The 13211-nt window shown below is 47.1% G+C and overlaps 1 protein-coding gene across 2 annotated transcripts in view; it reads left to right on the top strand.

The window, feature by feature from the left end:
• Window positions 1-13211, top strand: part of P2RX5 (purinergic receptor P2X 5) — a 332606-nt gene that overhangs the window by 228197 nt on the left and 91198 nt on the right. For both annotated transcript variants that reach the window (XM_063955830.1, XM_063955831.1), the window contains exon 6: window positions 9970-10050. In XM_063955830.1, coding sequence (XP_063811900.1) covers window positions 9970-10050 — 81 coding nt within the window. The remainder of the gene's footprint in view (window positions 1-9969; window positions 10051-13211) is intronic.

Raw genomic sequence — 13211 nt, 5'->3', positions numbered from 1 at the left:
GGATTGATGCATCCTAAATCAGTAAAAGCCCATTCCACAAGGAAAGTGGGCTCATCTTGGGCGGCTGCCCGAGGGGTCTCGGCTTTACAACTTTGCAGAGCTGCAACTTGGTCAGGGGCAAACACGTTTGCTAAATTCTACTAATTTGATACCCTGGCTGAGGAGGACCTTGAGTTCTCTCATTCGGTGCTGCAGAGTCATCCGCACTCTCCCGCCCGTTTGGGAGCTTTGGTATAATCCCCATGGTCCTTACGGAGTTCCCAGCATCCACTAGGACGTCAGAGAAAATAAGATTTTACTCACCGGTAAATCTATTTCTCGTAGTCCGTAGTGGATGCTGGGCGCCCATCCCAAGTGCGGATTGTCTGCAATACTTGTATATAGTTATTGCCTAACTAAAGGGTTATTGTTGAGCCATCTGTTGAGAGGCTCAATTATATTTCATACTGTTAACTGGGTATAGTATCACGAGTTATACGGTGTGATTGGTGTGGCTGGTATGAGTCTTACCCGGGATTCAAAATCCTTCCTTATTGTGTCAGCTCTTCCGGGCACAGTATCCTAACTGAGGTCTGGAGGAGGGGCATAGAGGGAGGAGCCAGTGCACACCAGATAGTACCTAATCTTTCTTTTAGAGTGCCCAGTCTCCTGCGGAGCTCGTCTATTCCCCATGGTCCTTACGGAGTTCCCAGCATCCACTACGGACTACGAGAAATAGATTTACCGGTGAGTAAAATCTAATTTTCTATGTTTAATATATTTTCAACTATTTATATTTTATTTTGCTAAGTGGATCTGAAAGGCCAAGTCTGGGCTGACATACTGTATCCACTGTGCATGCAGGGGCGGTTTGGAAACTAAAAGTGGCCCTGGAAAAACTTCTAGAACTGGCCCCATGTGTGCAACCCTAAATCAACAGTAAGCGCATCCAACACCAAAGTAGGTGGGATCAGTACACAGGGTCATATATATGGGGTGTGAGCAGTGCGGTCGTGAAAGGGCCCTGGGAGCAGCACCGTTACTGTGCCTTGGATGTACTTAGAATTAAAAACATTTTTTTCATGTGCCTCCAGACCTGCACTGCACTGTAAATGTATGCAGTACCTGTTATTCACATTACACCGCACAGCAGCGTCCCTTATTCACATTACACCGCACAGCAGCGTCTATCACTCACATTACTCCGCACAGCAGCGTCCATCAGTCACATTACCACACACCATTAAATAGCACAACAGCGTCCGTCAGTCACCTTACACCACACAACACGGTCCGTCTGGCACAACAGCGTCCGTCAGTCACATTACGCCACACAACAGCGTCCGCCAGGCACAACAGCGTGTGTCAATCACATTACACTGCACATCAGCGTCCGTCGGGCACAACAGCGTCTGTCAGTCACATTACACCGCACAACAGCATCCGTCAGTCACATTGCACCGCACAAAAGCGTCCGTCAGTCACAGCAGTGTCCGTCAGTCACATTACACTGCACAACAGCGTCCGTCAGTCACATTACATCGCACAGTAGCGTCCGTCAGACACAACAGCGACCATCAGGCACAACAGCATCCGTCAGTCACATTACACAGCACCAAAGCATCCGTCAGTCACATTACACAGCACAATAGCGTCCATCAGACACAACAGCTTCCATCAGGAACAACAGCGTCCGTCAGTCACATTACACAGCACAATAGCGTCCATCAGACACAACAGCTTCCATCAGGAACAACAGCATCCGTCAGTTACATTACACCGCACAACAGCGTCTGTCAGGCACAACAGCGTCCGTCAGTCACATTACGTCACACAACAGCATCCGCCAGGCACTACAGCGTATGTCAGTCACATTACGCCGTACAACAGTGTCCGTCAGTCACATTAAACTACACAACAGCATCCGTCAGGCACAACAGTATCCGTCAGTCACATTACACTGCACAACAGCATCCGTCAGTCACATTACACCGCACAACAGCATCCGTCAGTCACAGCAGTGTCCGTCAGTCACATTACACTGCACAACAGCGTCCGTCAGTCACATTACATCGCACAGTAGCGTCCGTCAGACACAACAGCGTCCATCAGGCACAACAGCATCCGTCAGTCACATTACACAGCACCAAAGCATCCGTCAGTCACATTACACAGCACAATAGCGTCCATCAGACACAACAGCTTCCATCAGGAACAACAGCGTCCGTCAGTCACATTACACAGCACAATAGCGTCCATCAGACACAACAGCTTCCATCAGGAACAACAGCGTTCGTCAGTCACATTACACCGCACAACAGCGTCCGCCAGGCACAACAGCGTGTGTCAATCACATTACACTGCACAACAGGGTCCGCCAGGCACAACAGCGCCTGTCAGTAACAGTACACCGCACAACAGCATCCGTCAGTCATATTACACCGCGCAAAAGTGTCCATCAGTCACAGCAGCATACGTCAGTCACATTACAATGCATAGCAGCGTCCTTCAGTCACATTACACCGCACAGTAGCGTCCGTCAGACACAACAGCATTTTTCAGTCACATTACACCCCACAACAGCATTTTTCAGTCACATTACACCGCACAACAGCATTTTTCAGTCACATTACACCGCACAACAGCGTCCGTCGGGCACATTACACCGCACAGTAGCGTCCATTATTCACATTACACAAGTAAATGCTCTGAGTGAAGAACGTTTTATATGTATATTATGAGATCTATTTTTGTATAGTCTATACTTTAGGCAAAGAGAAAAGAAGGAACAGATTCATCTGGGTATGTTTTTGTAGAAATGATGGGGGTAATTCAGACCTGGTCGCTGTGCTGCAAATTACACTGTCCTGCGATCAGATGGTCGCCGCCCATGGGGAGTATAAATTTGCCATGTGCACGTGTGCGATCGCATGTGTACGCCATGCAAAAATGTGCCTCAGTCAGCGGACAGCTTGTTTTCCCAGGGTTTGCGGTGTGTGCGCAGCCCAGGACTTACTCCTACAGTGCGAAGAAATCAGGCTGATCGGGGCCAGAGCTGATGTCACACACCCTCCCTAAAACGCTTGGGAACGCCTGCGTTTTTCCGGACACACCCAGTAAACGGTCAGTTACCACCCACCAATGGACTCTTCCTGTCAATCATCTTGCGAACGCTTCTGTGATCTAAATTTTTGCACCATCCTGTCGCTGCTGAACATTGCGCATTGTGGTGCATATGCATGCGCAGTCATTCGATAATCGGCCACTATGCGAACACGCACAGCAGCGATCAGATCTGAATCAGGCCTGATAAACATTGTGTGCCGCAAGTGGGGGTGGGAATGCCACGGGTGGGGGAGGGGAGGTGTAGCGGCCTGCGGGTGGGGGGTTGGAGTGTGTGTGAGAAGGGGTTGGGGGTGTAGCAGAGAGAGCAGGAGAGGAGAGGAAAGCAAAGTGGCCAGCCAAAGGATGAGAGACATCACTCGCTCTGTGGGGTAAATTTTAGGATGGGAGTTCTATTTAAGATGAGATGTTGCCCATAGCAACCAAACAGATTCCAGTTATTATCTTCTAAAAAGGTGCCAGACAGGGCCGGCTCTACCATTAGGCAGCTTTAGGCGGCTGCCTAGGGGCACAACAATTCAACTAGCAAAAAACTGAAGGATGTCTCTGTATGCGGCCTCCTCCTATTACACTGTGCTGGTTGCTGCTGCGGGTCTAATCAGGTGCTGCCGCGGCTATAAGTCTGTACAACATAGGGTCTTAGTACTTCCTCCGTGCTGACAGGTGTAACATCAAGTAATGTGAAGGCACATAGGAGGCGGATGTAACTATGGCTCCTGAGGGGCGCCCCCATGGCAGCTCCTCCAGGCCCCTAGATCCCAGCTCTTCAGCAGTAATCAGCACCTGACTACATGCCAGAGTTGCCTACTCTCCCGAAATGGCCGGGAGGCTCCCGAAAATCGGGTGACCCTCCCGGCCCCCCGGAAGAGCAGGCAAGTCTCCCGGTTACAGAGGTCCCCCCCTGCCCGGCCGCCCACTTAGCGAGTAAAGTGGGCGGTCCGGGCAGGCGATGACGCGATTCTTGTTGAATCGCGTCATCATAGCCACGCCCCCTGCTGTATGATGCCTGCAATAGCGGCATTACACAGCGGGGGGCGGGGCTTACACAGGATGATACCGTAGCCATGCCCCCGGCCCACCTCTGACACGCCCCCACCTATGCCATGCCTCCGGCCCGCCCCCCTCTGCACTTACATCGCAGCCCGACCCCCTGCAGCACCGACCTGGCTGCTCTCTCCCGGAGAGAGCAGCCAAAAAGTCGGTAAGTATGCTACATGCATAATAAGGAAAGCAAAGGCACTGGGGCGCAATGCAGTACAAATGGAGGATGGAGGGGTAATGAACTTACAGATGGGATGATGAAACACAAAAAGCATACAAATATATGTACATCTGGGCGTGACAATATTGCCTAATTTTGTTACACTGAGTTTCTCCCTTTAAGGGAGCAAAGAGTTACAATCTTTCTCATGAATCGTCTAGACCAACAGGCCTGAAAGGCAATAATGTTGCTATTTACATAAATCCATCTGCTCTCTATGTTACAGTATAAACTATTGGATGATAACCTCTAAAAACCTGCAGTTCTTGGTAAATGCAGTATATAGACTGCAGTTATGGATTATAAATGATAATGTATATTCTTCCTATACAGTAACAGGATAATTCCTGTCCAATGGATATGCCGGAGAAAGGAAATAGAGAGATCAGTAGGAAGTGGGACATGAATGGCGAACGCCGGGTTGCTGCATTTGAAAATCTGCTTAAAAAGCATCGAATTCTCAATGGCCCTCATTCCGAGTTGTTCGCTCGCTGCTAATTTTAGCAGAATTGCTAATAGGCTAAAATCTGTCAGTTCTGCGCATGGGTATGCACAGCAGGGCGCACGCGCTAAGCAAATTTACACAAAACTATGCTATTTTACTCACAGGGGCGAACAAAGCTTTTCAATAATTGACAGGAAGTGGGTGTTTCTGGGCGGAAACTGGACGTTTTCAGGGAGTGTGCTAAAAAACGCAGGCATGCCAGGTAAAAAGCAGGAGTGGCTGGAGAAATGGGGGAGTGGCTGGTCGGACGCTGGGCGTGTTTGTGACGTCAAACCAGGAACTAAACGGACTGAGGTGATCGCAATCTAGGAGTAGGTCTGGAGCTACTCAGAAACTGCAAGGAAATTGCTTTCGTTAGCAATTCTGCTAAGATACACTCCCAGAGGGCGGCGGCTTTGTGTTTGCATTTCTGCTAAAAGTAGCTAGCGAGCGAACAACTCGGAATGAGGGCCAATGAGAGAACCACCTGAAGCGTGTGCACTAGACCCAAGGCCTGTATCTGCTGTTAACCCCTAATTGTGCCCTTTATTGGGCGTGGGTTAATGAGAGTACAGGAGAGAGATCCCAGGCTGTAATGAATTAACACCTAGATATGCTCAGTAAGATAGGCCCAAAATGAAAAAATAATAACAAATATTAATTGGTTAAAAACTCACATAAGTTGTGAAGTAATATCACCATTGTAATATGGTATATAAGGATAGCTTTGTGATATACATGATGAATCCTTATATGTGGTGATGTAACGCTAACTGGGTGTCAAGAAATTAGATTTGAGATCTTTGTCACTAGAGACCTGAGATCTATGAAGTGTTACTTTTGCTTTTGGAAAGGGATATAAAATCCCAGTGTCAATACATCTTCCTGTTGACACAGGAGATTTTTGATTCAATCAAGTTTAAATCAATCTGTTCCTTAAGAATACTTTAATCATTTGTTCTTATACGGAAACTGAGTCAGAGACCCATAAAATTAACCCATATATGCTCATCAGAATTATATGCTGTATGTTCAATGGGGGTAATTCCAAGTTGATCGCAGCAGGAATTCTGTTAGCAGTTGGGCAAAACCATGGGGGTAATTCCAAGTTGATCGCAGCAGGAAATTTTTTAGCAGTTGGGCAAAACCATGTGCACTGCAGGGGGGGCAGATATAACATGTGCAGAGAGAGTTAGATGTGGGTGGGTTATTTTGTTTCTGTGCAGGGTAAATACTGGCTGCTTTATTTTTCACTGCAATTTAGATTGCAGATTTAACTCACCACACCCAAATCTAACTCTCTCTACACATGTTATATCTGCCTCCCCTGCAGTGCACATGGTTTTGCCCAACTGCTAAAAAATTTCCTGCTGCGATCAACTTGGAATTACCCCCCATGTGCACTGCAGGAGGGGCAGATATAACATGCGCAGAGAGAATTAGATTTGGGTGGGGTGTGTTCAATCTGCAATCTAAATTGCAGTGTAAAAATAAAGCAGCCAGTATTTACCCTGCACAGAAATAAAATAACCCACCCAAATCTAACTCTCTCTGCAAATGTTATATCTGCCCCCCCCCCCCTCCCCCCTGCAGTGCACATGGTTTTGGCCAGCTGCTAAAAAATTTCCTGCTGCGATCAACTTGGAATTACCCCCAATGTTTGTATGTTAGTGTAAGTCTACATGAATTAATAAAAGTTAAGTTTTAAAATTGTTACATAAGAGTACCCCACAAAAAAGAGTTGTCTTTCCTCTTCACAGCATTCTAAGTTCTGAGCTACTCAGAAACTGCGCAAAACTTTTTGTAGTGCTCGGCTGTACATGCGATCGTACACTTGCAAAGCTAACATACACTCCCCTATACGTGGCGACTATCTGATCGCAGCGCTGCAAAAAATAACTAGCGAGTGATCAGGTCTGAATGACCCTCCATGTGCACTGCGGGGGCGGGGGGAAGGGCAGATCTAACATGTGCAGGGAGAGTAATAGGCCCTACACACTGGCCGATTTTTTGAAAGATACTCGTTCATATCTTTCAGTGTGGAGGCTCCAGCGATGAACGATGTGCGGCCCCGCGCTCGTTCATCGCTGGTCCCCTGTCGGCTGTGCATGCAGGCCAATATGGACGATCTCGTCCATATTTGCCTGCACTTCAATGGAGCCGCGTGACGGGGGGAGTGAAGAAACTTCACTCCCCCCGTCACTGCCCTGGACTTACCCAGCCGCTGCGAACACTTCAGCCTGTCCGGGACTGTAATTGACGTCAGGAACCTACCTGCAAATGCATGGACACACCTGCATTTTTCCTAACACTCCCAGAAAACGATCAGTTGACACCCACAAACGGCTTCCTCCTGTCAATCTCCTTGCGATTGCCCATGCGAATGGATTCTATGCACAAATCCATCGCTGAGCGGTGATACACTTTGTACCCGTGCGATGTGCCTGCGCATTGCAGTGCATATGCGCAGTTTAGACCTGATCGACCGCTGTACGAAAACGCAGCCTAGCGATCAGGTCTGAATTAGGCCCCTTGTGCAGTCTCTGAGTAGCCCAGGACTTACTCAGCGGCTGTGATCACATCAGCCTGTCTGACCCGGAATTGACGTCAGGAACCCTCCCTGCAAATGCATGGACACGCCTGCGTTTTTCCAACCACTCCCAGAAAATGGTCAGTTACCACCCACAAATGGCTTCTTCCTGTCAATCTTCTTGCGATCGCCTGTGCTGAGCAGCAATCCACTTTGTACCTGTGAAATGTGCTTGCGCATTGCGGTGCATACGCATGCGCAGTTCTGACCTGATCGCAGCACTGCAAAAACTGCTAGCGCGCGATCAAGTCTGAATTACCCCCAAGGTTTTGCCCATTAGCTAAAAAATTTGCTGCTGCGATCAGATCTGAATTAGGCCCTTAATCTGCACTTTGGGTTTAATTCAGATTGGATCGCAAAATGCGATCCAATCACAAAAATTGCTAAAAAGATGCGGGCACGTGCGCAGCGCCCGTCCTGTGCATGCGCCCGCATTTTCTGCGGGGGGATTTGCAAACCTTACTGAATTAAGATTAAGAATTAGCAACTGGGCAAAACCATGCTGCACTGCAGGTGGGGCAGATGTAACATGTGCAGAGAGAGTAAGATTTGGGTGGGGGTGTATTTAAAATGAAATCTATATGTCAGTGTAAAAATAGAGCAGCCAATATTCTCCATGCACAGAAACAATATAACCCACCCAAATCTAACTCTCTCTGGACATGTTATATCTGCCTCCCCTGCAGTGCACATGGTTTTTCCCATTAGTGTGCTTTTTTGGGTTTGCTAACAAACCTGAATAACCCCCTTTGAGAGAAAAGATCCTGATCTGCCCAACTACAACTATTCCCATTGATGCTGCTAGATGACTCTAGCACAAAGTGGTGCTTGTATGCCAAAGTAAGCATTAAGCATTTACACTTTCATAAATTACCCTTATTAGTAAATATTTGTACGTCACAAAATATATCCTACAAAATTACAAAATGATTGCAAATTTGTTACTAATACCTTTTTCAGACAAAAATGTCTGAAAATCCCGGTTTTCCCAGCATTTCAGTGCCGGGTCGTGTTGCCGGGCTCTGTCTGACACCCCCATTCACACAGACAAGCAAATTACCGGGTCAAGAATTTCTACCCGGCAATTTGCAGATCAACATGGGTATTTTGTCTGTGTGAAACCCTGGTAAATTCCTGGGTCGAAATCCCGGGAATTTCAACCCAGGTTGACCTTTTCACACAGAAAAAGAACCTGCAAATTAACAGGTAGAACTTCTTCACCTGGGAATTTGCCTTTCTGTGTGAAAGGGATATAATTAACTTGTATGGAAAAAAAATTGTGGCATTCACTCGCCACTCAGATATCTGCCAAGCTCACCAAGCAGCCAAGTAAGCTGTAAACCTGTAACAAACTAACCCCCAATGCTCTCAGGATACTAACACTTACAGTATATCCTGGTTCTTGGTATCAGACCAGCCTTTGTAAAAACAAAAAAATACTGATCCAGCTTCCTGCTTACCATCATTTTAGTAGGAGTATAGTTTCCATCTTCATTAAATTTGAAAAATAGTTTCTCCCACATAATGATGACGTTTGAAAACATGCAGGGCCAGTGCAAGGTCTTTCTGCACCCTAGGCAAAGCTTCAGCCTAGCGCCCCCTAACCTGCAAACCCCAGCATCACCACGTCTCAGAGGGAAGGTGCAGGTGGCCACTAGGTGAGCTGTGGTGAACTGCATCATTATACATACTGTATACAGAGAAAAGGGACAACTGCATCTGCATATAGGGTCTGGTGGGGATATTTAATTGTATGTGTTGTGTATACATACTGTACATATATGCACACATACATATATTTGTATGCTTCTTATTGTGTTCCATCCCCCCATCTGTAAGTTCATTACTGATGGCCCATCCTCCATATGTACAATATTGTGCCCCAGTTCCTGTGTTTTCCCTATTATGCTGTTTACAAGTGCAAACCACCCTTCGGGCTGTAAGATCTGTACTGTGTGTGGTCCCGCAGAAAAGCCCATGGGTTACTTACCTAAAAGTTGTTTCCTTGTGTTTCCTTATAGTTGGCATGGTTCCTCTTACAGGCAGCAGCATTACAGCGACGCTGCAGGTGCAGACATGTAGTCACATGCTACTTGCTACTGGCGGGATCCAGGGGTCTGGAGGAGGTGCATTAAGGCTATGAAGAGCAGCCAATGGGGGGCGCCCCTTGGAAGCCATAGTTACATCCACCTCCTATGTGCCTTCACATGACGATGTTACAGGTGTCAGCACGGAGGAAGCGCTGAGGCACTATGTGACACAGCCTGATAGCGGTGGCTGCATCTGCTTAGACCCAGCAGCAGCCAACACAGTGTAAAAGGAGGAGGTTGCATACAAAGACATCCTTCCGTTTTTTGCTAGTTGAATTCCAATGGCGCCCTCCAGAGGCCAGCACCCCCAGGCAGCCGCCTAAAGCTGTCTAATGGTAGAGCCTGCCCTGAAAACACGTTTAATATTATTATTAGAAAATGTGCTTTTTTTAATTATTATTACTAAGTTCTCAGAGTTTATGTTTTCTTTATTCATTCTTAGGGTACCATTGCTTGGAAAAGCCGAGAACTTTACAGTCTACATTAAAAACTCCATAAGGTTTCCAAAGTTTGCATTTTCAAAGTAAGTGCTTATGTCGTTGTTATGGTAACACTGTTATAGTCTAATGCATTGTATTTTAAAAGAATGAATATAACCAAGATTAACATTTCATTTATATTAATAATGATGTTTTCATAAGTCTTGTTCACTATGCACCTGCTGATGCTACTCTAGGTGGCAAACCTATTCCTTTTAAATGAAGTAAGCGGCAGCACCAGCACTTTGTGGCCCCCCGCCATACTTGCCTACTTTTGAAAAAGCATTTCAGGGAGATTGTGAAAGTAACAACTAAAAGCGCAGGTGCGTACTGCTACATCGGAGAGGCGTGTTATGAAAATGACTTACATCCAAATGTAAATGAGGCCCAAACTTAGTAATATCTATTTCTTGAAAAAAAGACACTGATACTTTGCAGGTTTTGTTTGTGTATTGTTTTACAAGAGGTTCCATATACTGTAAGTGGCCATAAGAAACCTTATTTAAAATGCATGTAGCCATGGGGATCATTGTGCCTTATAACCAATGCAGGCAAATGGCACTGATGAGCCCATTTGAATGTATTTATCTCTGATTTCTTATTCCCTCCAAGAATGTAACAGCTACATAATGGGGGTAAGGTGTAATCAGGGAGATTGCTGGACTATAAGGGACGAAAGGTAGCCAAAGATGGCCCCCGAAGCCAGATAAGGGGGAGGGGCGCAAGGCAGCTCCTGGGGGCAATGGAGGGAACCCCCCAGGCAGGTGGGATGGGGGGGAGGTAGCAGCCAGCACAGCGGTCCCCCTTTTAGCACCTGGCTGATCATAACGGCCAGTGAGGGTTAGAGGATTTAATTGTAGGGGAGTGGGCAGCAGGAGGTTTATATGCTGGGAGCCGGGGGGGCTGAGTGCATTCACCCCCCAGCAAGGACAAGACGCCCGCCCACCCAGCCCGGTGAGTTAAAAAGGTAGAGGTGTCTAAGCGGTCATAGGCGGCAGCCAGGAGGCGTAAAGAGTTATGTAACGATGTTGGATATTGCATGTCATTGTTTTATATATAATTATTTAAAAAAAAAAAAAAAAAAGAGCAAAAAGAAACATTTGTGATTTTTCAAGTTCATGTTCTTACATTTCTGTATAGGTTGTTGAGAAGGATGTTATTGTCACAGTTTGGTCGGCGGGGAGGGAGCAGTGCACAAGGCATGAAAGTAGGGGATTTACAGAATGCCTCGCATATTCACCAATAGGTGGCCGCACGCCTGGTTCCAGCATTAATACGGCAGGGGCCATACGGGTTGCGCGCCAAGGTAGGGTGCTGTGCGGATGGTAGCTGGTCCCAAAATGGTAGGGGCGTGGTCCCGTAACCACATGGTGGGGTCGGGCACGCCCCGGGTAGTACCAAATTGTCGGAGGCGGGGCCGCATACCCACGAAGGCGGGGCGGCCACGCCTCAGGTGGTACAACGTTGCGTGAGCATGGCGCATCGCTCCCCTTGTTTTTCGTGCCCTGCAGTTTGTTTTGGTTGTGATTATGTATTTAATCAATAAAGCTGTGACCTTTTGATTTGCCCAAGAAACGAAGTTGTCTTGTTCAGTTATTGGTTGACCAAAGAGAGGTGCCGGCATGTCGCCCTCTCCCTCCTTATCAGGGACTGGGAGTCAGGGAGATTGCTGCTGTTTCAGGGAGTCTCCTGCAGAATGAGGGAGGGTAGGCAACTATGCCCCCAGCTCTCACTCATTGCTGCCGAGAGGAGTCCTGGGATCTCAGGCCAAGGTTTGCAGCAGGGTGCAAGGGTAGCCAGGTGAGCCACTGCCCTGAGATCATTCCTTGTTTGTCTGTTGTGTGTTCGTGGGCTCGCTGGGGGCTGGGTTGAAGCAGAGCGGCTCCTTACAATTAAATAAAATGTTTCATGCGCTTGAAGTGTATAGCAGCTCGAATAAATAAAATGATATATGACTAAAAGAACGAGCGCTAATTAGGTGGCACCTGTAAGGAAAAAAATTGGTTAAACATATGTTTACAGCTGTTTCTAGAGCTCTCTTTGCGGTATCCAGACCAGTCCTTAGGAGATCTAGCTATCCCTACTTCTCCAAAAGTTCACGGGATTCCTCAGCCTGGTGTGATGGAGGGCTGTCCGTGGCTTGTTGTTTCTGGCGCCTGTCCTCCCCGCTGCGTCCAGCGAGGGAAGCGAGGTGCAGGGAGGTTTGGTGGATGACGTCACTCGGCAGCGTCTGGTCTCCTAGGCGGCAGTGTGTCTCCTCTGTATTACCGCTATCCACCTGCTCCTTACACCGGCTCCTTACAATGCTGGGCTGATTCCTCATGGCGCCGTTTGCTGGCTTGCACTTTACGTGCCGCCGTAGTTAGAGTATAGGTTGGACCAGCCCTATTTGCAGGTCATATATTCCGGCAAACTACTGATACTCCAGTCCTGTATTCAGTGTCTAAAACCCCTGTAGTTAGTACGATACTCACCTTGGCTCTGCCTGTACTGTTCAGTCCTCCAGGACTTAACACCATGAACATTTTTTACTGTATAGTACAAAGCTATCAGTGCAACTGTATCCACAAGATGGATGGCATCATTATTGCTCTAGTTACATTGAGCAGCAGATTTGCTGGATTTGTGTTCTTGTGCTTCTGTTCACCATTGCTGTTTGTTTTGTTAATTGCAAATATTCATCAGAAGGAATTAGTAAATTAATTTGCTTAATAGAAAAACAAATATTGAGCAGCAAATTATTGGGAAAATAATGGTACTGCACAACATCAGTTTGTTTTGTTGCAAGTGATACATACTTTTGGTAACTATTGTGTCCTACCCACATATCGGAGTCTCAGGAAATTGACATTAACTGTATACCATGTTACAGTTGTTGTGTCTGTGTAAGTGCTCATTGACACAAACATACATGGAGACCAGGAGCTGAGATCAGCATGCTGCTTTCAACTTTACTTGACTGCAAACGAACATAAAGCAACACACTTTTGCAGCAAGCTGCACAATAGCACTGAACCACAAAACAATGTTGAAACATGACCGTAAGTGGGCCAAGCGCTGTAATGCCATATGTGTCATCACAAGCTCCACAAAGAAAGATTTTGCATCACTGTGCAGTGGTGGGTAGTAGAGATGAGCGCCGGAAATTTTTCGGGTTTTGTGTTTTGGTTTTGGGTTCGGTTCCGCGGCCGTGTTTTGGGTTCGA

Source organism: Pseudophryne corroboree, chromosome 2 (assembly GCF_028390025.1).
Source record: "Pseudophryne corroboree isolate aPseCor3 chromosome 2, aPseCor3.hap2, whole genome shotgun sequence".
NCBI lineage: Eukaryota > Metazoa > Chordata > Amphibia > Anura > Myobatrachidae > Pseudophryne > Pseudophryne corroboree.
The sequence above is the reverse complement of the archived record's forward strand: the minus strand, read 5'-3'. Positions and strand labels throughout refer to the sequence as shown.